The sequence below is a fragment of the Danio rerio genome, chromosome 22 (genome assembly GCF_049306965.1).
Source record: "Danio rerio strain Tuebingen ecotype United States chromosome 22, GRCz12tu, whole genome shotgun sequence".
Taxonomy (NCBI): Eukaryota; Metazoa; Chordata; class Actinopteri; order Cypriniformes; family Danionidae; genus Danio; species Danio rerio.
In genome coordinates, this window is record NC_133197.1 from 11,361,083 (window position 1) to 11,378,131 (window position 17,049).

Genomic DNA, 17,049 nt, shown 5'->3' on the forward strand with positions numbered 1-17,049 from the left:
ATTTACACAGGAACAGGAAACTCAACTATAAGAAACAGAGGCCTACTTCCTGTCTGGCTATATCTAGCTAGAGAGCTGAAGCTCAAATAATCACTTTACAAAATACATCATGGGAAGAGATTAATAATCAAGGTTAATAAAAGACAAAGCCGTTGGTTTGGACTCTACCATGTGAATCTAAGGAAGAAAAAACTAACCAGAAAAAACAAAGAATCGGATTATCATCAACAGTTTCATGAGAATATCGGCAGAAATAGTTTGTGATTAAGGACAAATTGTGTCGCATTTGATTTGCGGAGTATTTCTTTTATTCAATAATTTCAAAGAAATGCTTCACAGATTAATTTTCTTGTTTTTCTGGCATCTAGTTGGTAAGTGTTTTTGTTCATGACATCATGACTAATTCCATATTCAGTGTAATCTTGCTGTTTTTGTATTCAATTTAATGTAATTAAAACATTGATAATGTATATATTGTTTGTGAATCCATCAAACAATTCCTCAGGCAAATTATTATTTTAAATTGTTGTTTTAAGGAGCATGTAGTCTCAGTTGCTCTCCAAGAACGAAAGAAACGTTAAGGTGCAGAAGGTGATTGTATTTAGAAACATTTTTTTGTTGAGCTGGTTAAAAGTCTCTTCCACTTGTACTGATTAAAGTAAATGATATAAATGTATTTATATTTGTTTTTATGTACTGAGTAAGGCATAAGACTAAAAAAATGTTTATCCAATTAAATATTGTTGGGCTGATAATTCCCATAATTCTAAAAGTGGTAAAAATAAATGCTGAATCAAAACTTTAAAATTCTAAATGAATATTGGAGGAAATTTTGCATGCTAGGGGACGATTGACAACATGGCTGAAGGATTTCTTTTAGACAGGCAATGTTCCGTTTTCAAATTATTTTAGTCACGCAAAGCTGATGTAGATTGTGTTGTTATGAATGGGTTATATGCCCAAAAGTGTTATTCAGCTACTGAAATCTTCCAGCGAACGACTGTTGTGACTATTTTCAATTTTATAAGCCACATAATTTAAAACATTGATAATGTATATTTTTGCTTATTTTAACAACAAAACATAAGTCCGCCTAGCCTGCTTTACTGAGCTGAAGTTGGTTTTATAATCACATTGGTTCCTTTTTGAACAATGACAACCTGTGACGCTCCCGATATTGTTTGCTACTCTGAATAATCGGTCTGAAATAGCATGTAAGTATGGATTAGTAATGGGCGTAATTCCTGCATGCCGCTGGCCAACCATTAAGCACACAGTAGTCACTTTAGGACAAAAATTTAGGCCAAATGACATGAACTAGTGGATTGTCTACTGTTATCTTTAAGCTGCGCGTTCGTGATATCAGGAGGCATATGGCTTTAAACGGTAGGGGAGGGATTGTGTTTCAAAGATATTAACTGGTAGCATTTTGGCAGATCACCTCCTGCACCTTTAAGGCATGATGAGTTTGATAATTACGTCTGTGGTTAATCTTGCTGTTTTGGTGTGCTTTATACAGATGGAGTGAAAATTATGTCAGTGATGGAGGGAGATTCTGTTACTCTGCATGCTGATGTTTCTGGCACATCCAGATATACATTTTTTTATCTTCAGCGGTGGATCGGACCAGAAAATAATCGTATAGCTGAAGTCAATTGGATTGAAAATGAGATATATAAAATTATATATTATAATGAGCGATTCAGAGACCGATTCCCGATCGACAATCAGACTGGATCTCTGACCATCAGGAACATCAGAACCACAGACTCTGGACTTTATCGAAAATATGCTCGAGGCTATAATGAATCATTTCATGTTACTGTCTATGGTGAGTAGCTGATTTAATGTGGCCTGCCACATTCATGTTTCACAATGATTTATTTGAAACCTCCTATATATTTTGGTATGAATTCATAACAGTAATTAGATTATGCTGATATGATTGATAAATTATCTGTCATAATACTTTAAAGTATTACTTCACATTATTCTCTGATGTTTTCCAGCATACCTCCCCAATCCTGTCATCTCCAGAGACTCTTTAAACTCTTCATCATCTAGTTGTTCAGTGTTGTGTTCAGTGTTGAATGTGAGTGCTGTGAGTCTCTCCTGGTACAAAGGAAACAGTTTATTGTCCAGCATCAGTGTGTCTGATCTCAGCTTCAGTCTCTCTCTACATCTGGAGGTTGAACATCAGGATAAAAACACCTATAGTTGTGTGCTGAACACGTCCTTTACTTACCGGACTGAACATCTGGACATCAGTAACCTCTGTCTGACACATCCAGGTGCATGAAAACACTACATATCAATCTCAGTCTTTCTAATGAGGTGCTATTTGGTCAATATGTAGGTGTATTTAGTTAATAAAACTTATTTTTTCTGTCTTCAGACTCGATTCACTGTTGTGGTTTCACTGAAGCTGTGATTCGATTGGTCCTCTCTGCTGTTGTGGGCGTGGCTGCTGTTGCCATTGTGGTTTATGACATCATATCCAGAAGAGCATATTTTTAATTTTTTTCTCAATGTTTTGTCTTTAAATCTAAACATTTCACCGTGATGATGTTTTTAACAAAGATTTGTGAATCAATAATTTCCAAAATTTTGCTTTGATTAATTTCTGCTTTCTTCGTTTTTGTTACCGCATTGAAACTGTGCAGTATTGTTGTGCGTGAAGATTGTGAATTTCTGCCCAATATAGGTGTATTTAAATTAAATTCACTATTATTTGTATGTTATTAATGTGTAACAGTCAGCTTGAGGTTAAATAAATCATACTAAACTATACTAATGCTTTTGGTTGAAGTGTTTCTTTTTTTAAATATTTGTTAAATTAACTAAAGTTGCAGTTGATGGGGTTTGGTTTTAAAATATTTGATAAAAAATTTGCTAATGTTCAATGTGAACATAACTATCAATACTGCACAATACAATCATTACCTATGGGACTATCGAAGGAGGAAATTGTGTTTAAACGACAGAAACCATTGTATTGGTTGACCATTGGTTAACCCAACGTGATCAAGTGTTGCTGGGTTGTAGTTTTACACATCAGACATAAGGATATTTTGAAAATGCAGTAGTAGGAAAAAATGACAGAACTTGAGGTTTTTCAGGTCAATAGTGATAGTTTTCATAAATTTTTATATTGATATTGAGTTGGCTTTGGGCTGGATTTTTTTCTGGTAACTGGCAACCCAGATCACACCCTGAATGTGTTGTAATATTGACCAATAAAATAGTATATTTACATGACAATAATGTACTTCAAATTGTAGGATATTTACTTTTACATTTTTAAAAATATCTTGAGGACAGACTGTCAAAACAATCCCTATACATAATAACTTTGCAATATGTGATAATCGCTTTAACGATGGGGAATGACACTGACAACAGAAGGTTTGGATCCACATACAGGTTTATTCAAAGTCAGGCAAGCGATGGTCAACACAGGTGCAAACAGGTATTTGAAGACAATCCAGAATCACTGTCGAATACAGGCAAGAGATCAGAAAGGCAGGTGGCAGGCAAAGACAAAGAGGCGAACAAGGCTAACGGTCGGTACACGGGATAACAAGACTGGGAAACGCGTTGTAATGCTACTGTGAAAGATAACAAGACTCGGCAAACTGGATGGGTGAATGAGTGGCTTATGTAGTGAATGCAATCAGTCTCTGACAAGGCTCAGGTGATGAGAATGTAATCAGTCTAGATGAGTGAGCATGTGTGAGTGTGACCGGAGAGCATGTATGAATATGTAGTCCAGGAGAAGTGTAGTCCAGGGTTATTGTGTGAGAGAACCAGCGATCGATCACTGGTTATCGAAACAGTCGCATTGTCACATATCCGATTTTTATCTGATTCATTTCCACATATAAAAGGCCCCGTTTACATTGCCTGTTAAATGTGACCCAATTCCGATTTTTTGCTCATATGTGACAGAGATCGGATCTGTTCTATGACTGTAAACAAAAAAAACAAAAAAAAAATGCATGCATTCGGATATTCAGAGATCGGTTTCAGACTTCCTTCATATGTGGAAATAAATCAGATATAAATTGGATATGTGACAATGTGACTATCATTTAAACAGGCAGATCAGATTTATTGAGGCAGTCCAATTTGTACGTCATTAAACTTGTGACAATTTGGTACTTCTCCCGGTTTTAATGACGTAGAAGAAAGAGCGTGTGTGTAGACGCCGACACGGTAAACAACAACAACAGAGGAAACAAGGAGGAGGAAAGTGGTCTGTCGCCACAATTTGCTCTCACCAGAACTGAGATCTCTCTCGTACCCACAAATTCCTATAAAGGGTGGAGGACACCATATATAAACCATAGGCGCAAGATGCGATAACGGCCCTTTCCCACCTCTGCCTCAAAATCATTTTGAAGTTGGGCGAACTTCGAGCTAAAAGTGGCTGGTGTGGTGCAGATGCTAGAACCTGCCTTTACGCATGTGCGTTATCGTAAATTGTATGGCAAGTGTAAACACATGAATCAGATATGGGTCACACAATTAAAAGAATGTGTAAACGCACAGGCAAAAAAATCAGATAGAGGCAACAAATCGGAATTAGGCATCAAGACCTGACTGTGTAAATGGGGCCAAGGAGGCCTGAATCAAATCTCTGAATATCCGAATGCATGCGCTGTTTTCGTGTTTACACGAATAGAATAGATCATAGAATAGACCTGGGGCCTGTTTCAGTAAGGAGGTTCAAACAACTCAGAATTTAAACTTGAACTCTGAGTTGATTTACCGAGAGATTAAAAACTCAGAGTTTTCGGTTTCAGAATAGCGGATCTGAGTTAGGTCAATCAACTTTGAGTAGACCAACTCAGAGTTAAGGGTGCACACCGTGACTATATAAAGGCATTATCAATAGAGCGCAGATATTTTGAGTGACCATGGCAACATTTAAAAAAAAAGAGATCAGCATTTCTTTCTCCAGCTGAATTTGATCTGCTCATGCAAAATTTATAGCAAATATGAGCGTATATATTAAAAAAGAAGCAACCATCAGTGAAACAGACAGTTAGCGTGAGAAAACAGCTGCAAGTTAATGCGTCATTCTTAATTTAAAGTAGGCTATTTAAATATTTAAGTATAATAAACTTTTATACACGTTTATCAGTTTTAATAGATTTAACAGTGCATTTGTGTGTCTGCCTTTTTATTGATCAAGTGATAGAGGTTGAAAATACTTTTTAGAAAGTATAATAATCCCATTAATACATGTCAAAGGTTAAGCTAATTATTTATGAAAAAAGGACAAGCCATTCTCATATGTGACTTTGTTCTGTGTGTGACAAAAATGTAGGCAATAGCTGTGTTTCCATCAAAATATATAACATAAATTTGTGCAAAACTAGAATAAAGCATAAAAGATGCGAATAAAGCAGCGTTTTCATCCAACAAGTCAAAGAGAACACAATCGTCACTTCCTGATTAACTTGCGCCAAATATCAACAGTAAAAACAGAATTTACTGTGGTAGAAGAAGCTGGGCCAATTATTTTTTATTTAATAAATGTACTTGCACCTCAGAAGACAACGCTGACATACAATGAACACGTGGGGGCGTTTGAAGCCATGAGACGCGGAGATCTTGACACGCTCCAGACGCTCGGAGGTAATTAATAATATACACTAATACTGAAACAGTTAAGGCATTTTAGAATGACCAAAACAACATTTAAGATGTTCTGCAGTGTGCTCAGTCTGCTGGTTTGTCCATTCACACACATTTTCATCATCATCTCTAACAAACCTTTTTTTAATGCACATACTGTAATTTGTTAAGTGTTTCCTTTGTAGTTTATGCGCATCTTTTCTTATCAAATAAAAGTTTAACCTACTCAGTTATGCACATGTTTTATTATGCGTTTCTTAAAAGTTATGTGAATCATGATGTTTCCATCAATCCTTTTTATGCACATCTCCAAAATGAGCTCTAAAATAGGTGTGTGGAGACGTAAGGCTAAGGCGAGAAATACCGCTTCATCTTTAAAAAATGAGAGGAGACCGACAGAAACTCTGAGTTTAGAGAATAAAACCTGCTCCGGATCAGGTTAGATTCACAGAGTAATTTACCACGGTAACTGACTCTGAGTTAAAGTTTCCTCTTTTTCAGAAACAGGCTTGACCTACCCTGCTTTGTCGAGTTTAACAAACCTGTCATTTTGAAACGGAAAACCCAGAGTTTCTTTCATTTCAGGGTTAATATACTCTGAGTTTTCACTTAACCTTTCTGAAACAGGCCCCTGATCTGTGTCACAAATTAGCAAAAAATCGAATTTGGGTCACATTTAACTGGCATTGTGAATGGGGCCTTGGAGGACCACAAATAGTGACGAACCAACTACTTCCTGTTTAGAGTCAGCAATGTTGTTATTGGAAATCTAAAAGATGGGTTTGAATAATTTTAATTATTTTAATCTTCTTCTTGTTTGTATATTTTAATTGCTAATACGTCAAAATAAACAAAAACTCACCCCTCGCTATATAATACATTATGTAACATTCTAATTAGTACACAAACATATTATAGTCCCATAAACTCAATGCAAATAACTTTGTTCTGCACTGCAATGTAAAGTGAATATACAGTAGGAATTATGTAGTTTGTAGTTTAAAACGTATAAAATAAGTCAACAAACAACAGCTTGATTTGCAACCACACGTTTATTAATTCAGCACAGGCATGTTGCTGCTTTCGTGGTCGGGTGTTTTGGAGGTAAAGAAGAACTGCAGATGGATGGATTTACAGGTCAGACGTCACTCCGTCAAGCGTTTGAAGGACTGAACCGTGGGGCAAACTGCGCCCCAGTCCACGGGCTTACGATATTCCCCCTTCTGCAGCAGATACTGGCGCCCCCTATAGTTTGGGTGCTCGTAGAAGATCCAGATCCCATCCAGTACCTTACAGGAGTGGACCTCGCGTGTCCGGAAACGCTCCACCACGGATGGACAATCCTCGGTGGTCTCGTACACCTGGCCGGCAAAATCTCCTTTGTCATAGAGTTGGATCTTATGCTCACTACCGCTTACCTGGAATGAAGGGACAGCCATTGAACATCACGTATGTAAGGAATCATTGACAGTGCTCTATTGGATTGTTAGAAATATTATACATCCAGTGTATGCCATCCTTTTTAAATAAATCAACAGACTGTATTTTTGGACAGATCTCATTGAAAGCCTTAAAGGTTTAAGACACCATGGAGTTCTGAAATTTTAATACATTTGTGTGTGTTGAGCATCCGTTAAGACAACGTTAGCACTTGTCAGCTTTAAGTGACGTTTAATATTAAACTAATTTCGAGAGGAGCACATGCTCATGATTGCTAATACCACACCACATTAGCTAATCCCAAGTCATTATTTATATCCTCATTTCCTTTCTACAACTATTTTCGCCCGGAAGTAACTCCCCTCCTCCCACCTTTATCCAGAATGGGTGGCCCAGTGACTAGCACTGTTGCCTCACAGCAAAAATACCAATGGCGTCGGGTCCTCGCTGGGCCATTGGGTATATCTGTGCGGAGTTTGCATGTTCTCCCCTGTGTTTCCCAGTTTCCTCTCACCATTCAAATACACTCTTTATTATGAACAAAATAAGCCTAACTCTTTTTTAAATGCCTTACACTCAGAAAGTTCACCTTAGCCTTAGCAGCGGGGGGAGTTTTGAGATCGACCTGAGCTCAATCTCCCCTCGCCCTGCAAACGGGAGGGAGCCCTGGGCCTGAGAATCCCTTGAGCTCGGGGCTCTCTTCCGGGATAGCATGCCAAAACAAGCTATGTATAACTCATGAGCTAAGTGTAAATTCTTGAAATGTGTGGAAAACTTGATAATTATGAGCTTTTGTCAGCTAATTTCATCTTCCAGATTTAAAATAATTTTTGGGGTGGGTTCAAAATTAGTGATGTAGCGCGAATCTACTAGTGGAGTGAAGACGCTTCGGTTTCTCATTATTATTCACAGCAGAGTTTTCTTATCCTATGAGAAGACCATGCTTCTTTATTATTTATGACTGCACATGCTTTACGAAGGCAAGGCAGACCTGCCAAGCTGTGAGACCCAATGACTGAGTTAGACCGCGCACGGCATGGGTCGTATGTGTTTGTTTCCATGGTCCACAGTATTTGCTGCATGTTTTTCCCTGCAATTCAGGGCCGTACAGCAAAGCTGTTGGTTTGCAGCAAGCATTTTTGTCAAAAGAGCTGTGTAAGAATTGGAGAATGGTGGACTTTGTCTTTTATCAGTTAAGTTCATTACCATTCAGACACATCGCCTATATTCGTGCTGCCGTGTTCGCCTATGTTTAAAATCCTCTGTCGGCGCCAATAGCCTAGTGGATAGTGCGTCGACACATGGCACCGAGGTGCTCGCAGCAACCCGAGTTCGATTCCTGTCTTGAGGTCCTTTGCTGATCCTTCCCCTATCTCTGCTCCCCATGCTTTCCTGTCTCTATATCTCCACTGTCCTATCAATAAAGGTGAAAACCCCTAAAAAATAATTATATATAAAAAAAATAAAAAATCCTCCAAATTACCGACAGTGCCAATGATTAAAATAGACAGGGCATTCAGACACTGGGATTAAAGAGGAGAGAAGTCCTCCTCATTTATAGTGTTTACATAAACATGATTATCTTTATAATGAAATAAGATATTGTGGTTGTGTATTTGAAGTTACAAAAAACAAACGTAGCAGGGCATTAAATTAATTTTACCTTTGTAAACTTTAAAATCATGGGTCTTCTCACGGTTTGTGTCTCATTTTGTGAGCCAACTGTTGTTCGCTCCCCTCTTCTTCCCCTGCTCTGCCGACCATGCCCACTCCTCCCTCTGCCCACAGAGCTCGATGCCCATCTCAGAGCATTTATTGAAAAAATTTGGAGGTAGGCTTGAATTGAAAACAGGGGGGTTTCATGGCCCTTTAAAGGTGCAGTATGTAGGATTTGTTGAACCTAGTGGTTCAACTAGGTATTGCAGTCCAAATTCAAAATATTGGAGAAAGTTTATTTGCTCACAGGCTCCTAGATTGATGACACAAACAAGAGTGAGCGTGATTGACAATTGAGCCTTATTATGTAAGCTGCACAGCTAATGTTTATCTTTGTTAATTAAAAAAAACACCTCATGAATTTTTATCATTCTGAATCTGCATCTAATTTTGGAGGCTGCTACTATTGTCCAGAGGTTGACCATTGACATTGAGGCAGTCTTCATGACTGAAAATGAAATATGATTTTTTTTTTTAGCTAGTCAACTCTTGGTGCCGAAATATAATTGGATAAACTGGCAATGGGCTCGTTTTAGAGACCAAAAAAAAAAGAAAAAGAAAAGACATTCTTACACAAAATGCATTTTTTAAAGGAGAATAGCGGACTTTAGCATTGTTTTTCACAATAATTATTTTAAACATCGACAGACATATTATGGTATTTTTATGCTTTAGGCGACCTACATAAAGAACTTTTTGTTTTGTTCTGATTTGATTTTTTTATGATTGTAAACGTTGAAACATTTAGCTGTGTGTTTATATGAAAACAACTGCATGCTTAAGAATATCATCAGCCAATCCGAATCAAGCAATCAGCAGTCTCGCTGTATAAGTATGCTATAATTGTTTACATGCATGCGAGCGACTTACGAAGTGGATCATCTTGCAGGAGCAGAGGCGGTCGTTCAGACCCATCCAGCGTTGGTAATCCGGATATTCGCCCCTGGTCAGAACATACTGGTAGCCTATGAAGTTGGGTCTCTCATAGACCACCCAGGCCCCACTCTCCACGCGGATGGAGTTACAGCGGTTCAGGTACGTATGGAAGTCCGAACAGTCGCTATCGCACTCGTGTCGACGACCCTGGAAATTCTTGTCCTCGAAGAAAATTATCTGCATGGAGGAAACAGTGAAATTTTATTTTATTGTAGGGTTTTATTGTAAGGAACTATGTCTGGTTGCATTACAGGTTTGTTATCATTCAAATGTATTATATAAGAATACAATATTACAATCTACTGTATGTATATATATATATATATATATATATATATATATATATATATATATATATATATATATATATATATATATATATATATATATATATATATATATATATATATATAAATAATAAAAAAATGCTATTGCAGCCATCTCTGCATCGACTATCAAAAAGTAGTATCAATAATTGGAGCAGAGTGTCCTGATCACCTTCGTACTCACCCGGCCCATTCTGCAGAGGTTCGTCTGGTGGCGGCACCTGTGGAAGGGGGTAGAGTTGTGGAGCTGTGCTGGTTCAGGCCCATCCCACAGCAGCTCTTTTATACCCAGACATCTCTCTGTAAAGTGGACATTCGCTTTGTCATGAAAACCAGGTCCAAAAATTGAGTCAGTGCTTTCTAGAAAAAGACAGGTGGATTATGGGGTATAGAGATGGCACCGTGTGCATGGGTCTGTTCGGGTGTGTGTTTAGTCAGCTGTGTCTGTAGGCGAACACACACACACACACACACACTCACACATGCAAAAAAAAAAAAATAAATAACATTTTTGGTTGGTATAAAGAACTAAATAATAAATCGTACTCAAAGTAATGAAATTCCAGGCCAAACAATAGCCTGTTGTATAAACGCACACACAGTGGCAAATGTGCAAACGTGCAAACAAATACACACAAAATGCCATTCCTGAGTGCAGGCTAAAATCTCTGCCAAAATTTCAGCTGGCCAAATGAGCTTAAATAGCTTTATAAAGACCTACTTCCTCCCTTTATTTGCTGAATAACATTTACTGAAAGCATACCAAATGCAATACCTTATACTGTATATACAGAAGTCAACATTTAACATGGATCATCATCTTTCATCAAAGTGTACTAAAACTATTGAGCAACACCCATTCTTGTCTTAGGACAATGTGGTGTCAGATTATTTTTAAATTTAGTTTTAGATTAAACAAATCAAACAGATTTAAATATTAATCAAAGATAACACAAGTAAACATATCATGAAATGAATGTTTTTTTTATTAAGGGAAAGCAAAATACAAAACTACATGTAATAATACTGGTAGCAACAACAGCAATCAAGCATTTTTGATAACTTGCAATGTGTCTGTTACAATGCTGTTACAGGAATCTTGGTCCATTCGTCTTTGCGGAATTGTTGTAATTCAGCCAAGTAGGAGGGTTTTCGAGCATGAACTTCCTTTCTAAGATCATGCCACAATTAGATTCAGGTTAGGACTTTGACTAGGCCACTCCAAAGTGTGGAAAAAAAAATAAATTTTTTTTTTCTTCAGCCATTCAGAAGTGGACTTGCTGGAATGCTTTGGATCCTTGTCCTGCTGCAGAACCCAAGTTCACTTCACACACATTTTTTTACACAGGGCTATGTAGTTTTCCTCATTCATTTTCTTTTCGTCTTAGTCCCTTTATTAATCAGGGGTCGCCACAGCAAAATGAACTGCCAACTTCTCCAGCATGTTTTACGCAGCGGATGCCTTTCCAGCTGCAACCCATCACTGAGAAACACCCATACACTTCCATTCACACACATACACTACGGACAATTTAGCTTACCCAATTCACCTTCTAGCGCAAGCTTTGGCCTTGTGGGGGAAACCGGAGCTATGTAGTTTTGGATTTTGTTTTCCCCTTAATAATAAAAACCTTCATGTGATGTGTTCACTTGTGTTATCTTTCACTAATATATAAATTTGTTTTATTGTTCTCAAAGTGTGACAAACATGCTAACAATAGGAATCAGTAAGGGGAAAACACTTTTTCACACCACTATCTATCTATATATATATATACACACACACACACACACACATACATACATACATACATACATACATACATACATACATACATACATACATACATACATACATACATACACTGTATGTGTGTGTGGTTAAAAAAGTAAAAAGGTATTGTTAATAACAGTAGTCTTGCTATAATTTAACCTTGGTATCTGTGGTAAAACTGTAGGTAAACAAATGGTATACATTTTGCAGCGTAAAGGTAAAAACTAAAAATTAAAAAATTGTCATGATGACAGAACGACATGCTAAACTAGCTACCTTATAGAGAGAATAAATAATATTTTAAATGAGTTAATATTCTTAATAATAGACAAAAATCTGCATTCTTTGAGATTCTAAAATGTGAGGCCAGTTGTATATTTTATATCCCATAATGCCACCCCTACTCAAAAACACAGCTTAAACCAGCTTAGGCTGGTTGGCTGGTGTTAGCTTGTCAACCAGGCTGGTTTTAGAGGGGTTTTGGCGACTTCCAGGCTGGTTTCCAGCCATTTCTAGCCTGGTCTTAGCTGGTCAGGCTGGGGGATGACCAGCTAAAACCAGCTTGACCAGCCTAAAGAGGCTGGGAGCCCAGCCAAAACCAGCTATGTCCAGCTTAAACCAGGCTGGTCAAGCTGGTTTTAGCTGGTCATTTTCCAGGCTGCCCAGCTAAGACCAGACTAGAAATGGCTGGAAATCAGCCTGGAAGTCGCCAAAACCCCTCTAAAACCAGACTGGTCAACCAGCCAATCACCTTTTTAGCTGGTTTAAGCTGTTTTTTTTTTCAACAGGGACTGTGTGGTACCGCACTGGAACTAACGAAAAAATAGGGCTATAGACATCTCTTCTCAATGTAAGTGCTGTAATTCATTCCTTGTTCCAAAATTGTACGTAAAAACATAAGAAAATGATGTAAGTTAAGGATTGGTAATACGCAGGTTTACATCAAAAGCCGCTATGGCTCATTTGTTGTTACCATGATTTGCCCAATTTACTTTTAGTAAAATCAAAGATTTTTCGCGAGGAAGAAGAGTAAATTATTTTCAGAGATCATTTATAAAAAAATACCATAATTTGACTAAAATTAAATATGAAATTTAATTTAAATAAAAGCGTCTGATAAATTAAGTAGGCTAATTTGAAAGTAAAATACTGTGGATGTAGTGTAATATAGCTACCTAAAAAAAAAAGTTCAGCATCAAATTTCATATCTGAAGCGTTCCAAGCTGTCGATAAATGACCACCAGAGGGCAACATTATTCTTCTCTTGATATCCTTCCACAACATTAGTATTTATATTTCCTCTGAAGTGCAAAATATATAACATAGATGACAGTAATACGTTACGGTTGTGTGTATTAACTGTTGTTAATTATTAATAAGTGTAATTCATTTGTGTAAGTTAAAAATGTGTTGATAAGGTCGAGTTCTAATGAATTAAGTAGGCTAGTCTAGTTTTGTAACCTTATTTGCCTACATGCTAACCATTAGCCTGTAACTTTATACATTAGGCTACTACTGTAAGTTCAGACTAAGTTACATGGGAAGATCATGAGAATGAAACACTGTCATATAAAAATCTTGCTAGCTTTCTCAATACATTAGCATTTATGTTGTACATCACTGCTCTGTCAATCCTCAGACTTGCATTTATCAACATTTTTCTAAAACTAAATCTTAAATAAAATGATTCTAGTATGCTATGCTGTATAATTCTTAATTATAGTAAAAGTGTAGTAAAACTACATTTTGGCACATGGCCATTTGTATAACCACCATTTTACTACATATACCATAGTTAAACTATGGTTAGAGAAGCAAAACCACAATTATTTTGTGGTTATTATGCTTTAAATACAATACACTTTTTTGTATCTGTAGTAAAACCTGTGGTTTATTATTAGGGTTGTGCAGCAATTTTATTTTTGTACACCATTACCTGAATGAAACCTAAAGAATTACCTTTAATTTGTCATTTTTGTGCCACTACAATCTATTCCAGGCTTAACTGGGGCGTCCGTGTTGTGTGCTAGTTTTCCAGGCACTCTGGTCTACATAATGAAGTGTCTTTGGACAGCTTTGCTCATAACATAAGTAGCTCATCTGGAAAGAATAATAGCTTTATTAGCACCTGTCATACAGTGTTTAAGCCAAATCACTCAGCAGAGCACAGCTATGGATATAATACAGATTAAAAACAAACCGGTTCTGCTCCACAAAAAAAAGCAATGTAATGAATGCAGTGAAAGGTTAGCAGAAAGCGCTGTGATTCCAATCCTCTAAAGCAGGGGTGCCCAAACCTTTTCTTATGAAGGGCCAAAAAACAAACTTGATTAAGGGCTGTGGGCTGAAGTTAAATATTCCAAACCGTATTACATTAAATTTGCCAAGGGTAATTTCCTATTTTATTTGCATGTAATTTAAAAACAACTAGAAAACGTTGCTTTAAAACATATTAAATAATGATGTAGTGTATTTTTGATAAATAATGATGTAGTGTATTTTTTTTTTACATTTAATAATGAACTTCTTATAGAAACAAACAGAAACAATCCCATTAATAACACAACAGAGATTCATGCTGAATACAATAGTCAAGCTGCTCCTGCCACTGCCTTGATTTGCTTGCCGATGTCTTGTGCATTGTCCTCCATTTGTCAAGTGACAGAATTTACATTTTAAAAGTTTCATTCCACTGTGGCAACCCCAGATTAATAAAGGGACTCAGTAAGCCGAAAAGAAAATTAATAAATGAATGATTTACAAAATTTAAATGAAACATTTAATTTTAGTTAGCTTTTTGTAGCTCCTTAAATAAACAAAGAAACAAAAGGTTACATTAAATTGGAAATGACGATCTCTGTCAAAGGCATTCGCCTAAATCAACTCCCAATCATTTCCCCTCTCTTTTCAGATAGGATGGCGGGCCAAACCAAAGGTTACCATGGGCCAACTTTGGCCCCCCGGGGCTCTACTTTGGGCACCTCTGCTCTAAAATGTGTATGAAGTGGACATTTTACCAATGCAAACAATGTAATTTCTCTTCACATTTATTAAAGTCACAATCACTTAAGAAGGAGATGAAGCATGAATAACTTTTGTAAATGACATTTAGATGATAAACCAATTCCTTTGAGCTGAAAATGAGGTGAAATCATCCATATTTAAGAGATATACATTTATTAAGATTCAATGTAACTTTAAATATATGTATCCATTTCCATTTGTTGCATCAGGAAGAACCCCATATATTTACAACACAACAACCATCAGAGGTAGAACATAATGAGTATGTAAATAAATCAGATTAAATGATCAACATATGCAGATGAGAAACAATTTTTTTGGTTGCTGAAGTAATGATCATTTCAAGTTTTCCCAACAATCCTGCATAATTTCAGATTGGAAGACACAGTATTTGCATTTTAAATGAAGCGTAAACTATATGCATCCGTCATACGTAACCTTTAGAGGTGAGTGTAATTTTAAGTTTAGAAGTTCATCGAGAACAGTTTATTTACTTTTAGCATTTCATTCGCTTCGCAGTGATAGACTGACGACTTTTACTGCTACTCGTTTTGTAAACGTCAGTGCAGGCAATATTGTGAAAACAGTACATCGGTGTCACCATAAATCTTTTGTTTTGGCTGCTGGGTTTTGCTGCTCTTGCAAACCCTGCAGTATTTTGTTTTGGTTCCCACTACAGTTTTCTGCGGAACCAGAACATGATACCCCCTTTGCATTCGCTGGAGTGTAAAATTAGTTCCAGCAGCATTCGTCAAACGCAGAAAGGCGTCTTTTGTTACTCTGCGCTGCATGTGAAATCTTGTCTGTATCCACATTGACCTGTTGTTCACCTTGAGACTCAAGATTCCACGAGATAAGTTTATAATTGAACACATTTTCACAAACCAATAGGCTAGTTATTCTAGATTTCTCAGTAACGTAATATATGGTAATAATCAAAAATAATGACAGTAGAGCGTCCACCGAAAGCAACACACTCTAGAGCCACAATTTACGAAATTTTAAACACCGCAAGACATACGTACTCTCCATTAAAATCCAAAGACCAAAGTTTGAATAAAATTAAGTCAATATTTCTGATAAAGAAGTAGCAGTGAGTTCATTACAATCATAAGAGTAATTTGGGCTTTCGAATGCTGATTATTGAAATTTTTTTCCTCTCAAATGGCATGTCACTAAAGTGATCGGCTTTCCTTAGTCACTGGGACATTGAGACAAGGTCACCACTACTTAATTGTGATGCAGTAGCATTGTGAGGTCACAGTTGTGATGTAGTAGTAGCATGGTGAAGTCACAAATGTGATGTACTAGCATTGTGACATCACTGCGCGAAGGTGGGTATGCTGCGAGACCGTCTCATGACAAGACGGACCTCCACATTTGGGAGACTGTCCTGTTTTATCTGGCTGCAGCCCTCGTCCGCCACTGCCATGTGAAGGTCAAAACGCAGAGACACGGACTTCTTCCTTAGCTTGGGATTTCCTTTAAAGAATGACCCTTCCCATTGCCTGATGACCTTGTCTATCTTCTCTGTCCTATAGCAAACAGAATGCAAAGCATAAGATAGTTTTCCATAAACAAATTGAAGAATAAAAAATTGACCTACAAGCTCTGCCATAATTTTAGTGCTTGTAAAGCCACATGCAAGGTCAAGCATGCCAAGTGCGAGATGCTTAAAAATAAGTCTATGCAAACTCACTCCACGTTTCCGTGACCCTCCGCACTCTCCCTCACTACATTTCCTTCCAGATACTCCTGAGTCTTCACAGTACAGATGTCCCCATCTTTGTTTCTGACTGGTTCTGGGTGAGAAACACAAACAAAACGCAGACTTGCACAGTAGCTCAAAGTGCTGGGAGTTGTATAGGGAAAGAGTTGTTGAGAATTACTGTGGAAAGTCCAAACAAGGTGCACTGCGGTTTTATTTTAAGGTGTTTTACATTATCCTCACCTGTCAGGATGACAAGACTGCGCTGACGCTGAAGGGATGGGCTTCTTTTTGGAGTTTTCTCCGTGAAGAACGGATCAGCGATGCCCTCATCACATCCATTGGGTAGGCCGTTCTGCTCTGGAGCAGGATCTGACCCTTTCCAGGGCTTCAGCTGTACTGACCGACCATCAGAGTTCAGAAACCTGCAGTTCAGGAGTTAAAGAAGAAACAGGGTTTATTGAAAACCATGCTACACTTCC

The 17,049-nt window shown here is 37.4% G+C and overlaps 3 protein-coding genes across 5 annotated transcripts in view; 1 reads left to right on the forward strand and 2 right to left on the reverse strand.

Moving 5' to 3' along the window:
* Positions 1-29: 29 nt before the first annotated feature.
* On the forward strand, positions 30-2,792 carry LOC141380180 (uncharacterized). Its single transcript, XM_073937361.1, has 4 exons — positions 30-371; positions 1,520-1,831; positions 2,010-2,291; positions 2,396-2,792. Exons 1-4 carry the CDS (start codon positions 329-331, stop codon positions 2,515-2,517), a joined length of 759 nt encoding a protein of 252 aa, XP_073793462.1. The 5' UTR covers positions 30-328; the 3' UTR covers positions 2,518-2,792.
* A 3,884-nt stretch (positions 2,793-6,676) lies between these two features.
* crygs1 (crystallin, gamma S1) lies at positions 6,677-10,330 on the reverse strand. Of its 2 annotated transcripts, none has more exons than NM_001013276.2 (3): positions 10,246-10,330; positions 9,670-9,912; positions 6,677-7,061 (listed from the first exon to the last, which is right to left on the reverse strand). In NM_001013276.2, the coding sequence occupies exons 1-3, from the start codon at positions 10,252-10,254 to the stop codon at positions 6,789-6,791; spliced, it is 525 nt and encodes a 174-aa protein (NP_001013294.1). In that variant the 5' UTR covers positions 10,255-10,330; the 3' UTR covers positions 6,677-6,788. The 2 variants fall into 2 exon arrangements, with proteins under 2 accessions (NP_001013294.1, NP_001410624.1); NM_001423695.1 differs by having other exon boundaries at positions 10,234-10,330.
* A 4,538-nt stretch (positions 10,331-14,868) lies between these two features.
* The window catches only part of krt222 (keratin 222), a 34,180-nt gene continuing 31,999 nt past the window's right edge, over positions 14,869-17,049 (reverse strand). For both annotated transcript variants that reach the window (XM_073937359.1, XM_001343189.8), the window contains exons 8-10: positions 16,811-16,992; positions 16,559-16,661; positions 14,869-16,394 (exon numbers count right to left, since the gene is read on the reverse strand). In XM_073937359.1, coding sequence (XP_073793460.1) covers positions 16,181-16,394; positions 16,559-16,661; positions 16,811-16,992 — 499 coding nt within the window. In that variant the 3' untranslated portion in view covers positions 14,869-16,180. The remainder of the gene's footprint in view (positions 16,395-16,558; positions 16,662-16,810; positions 16,993-17,049) is intronic.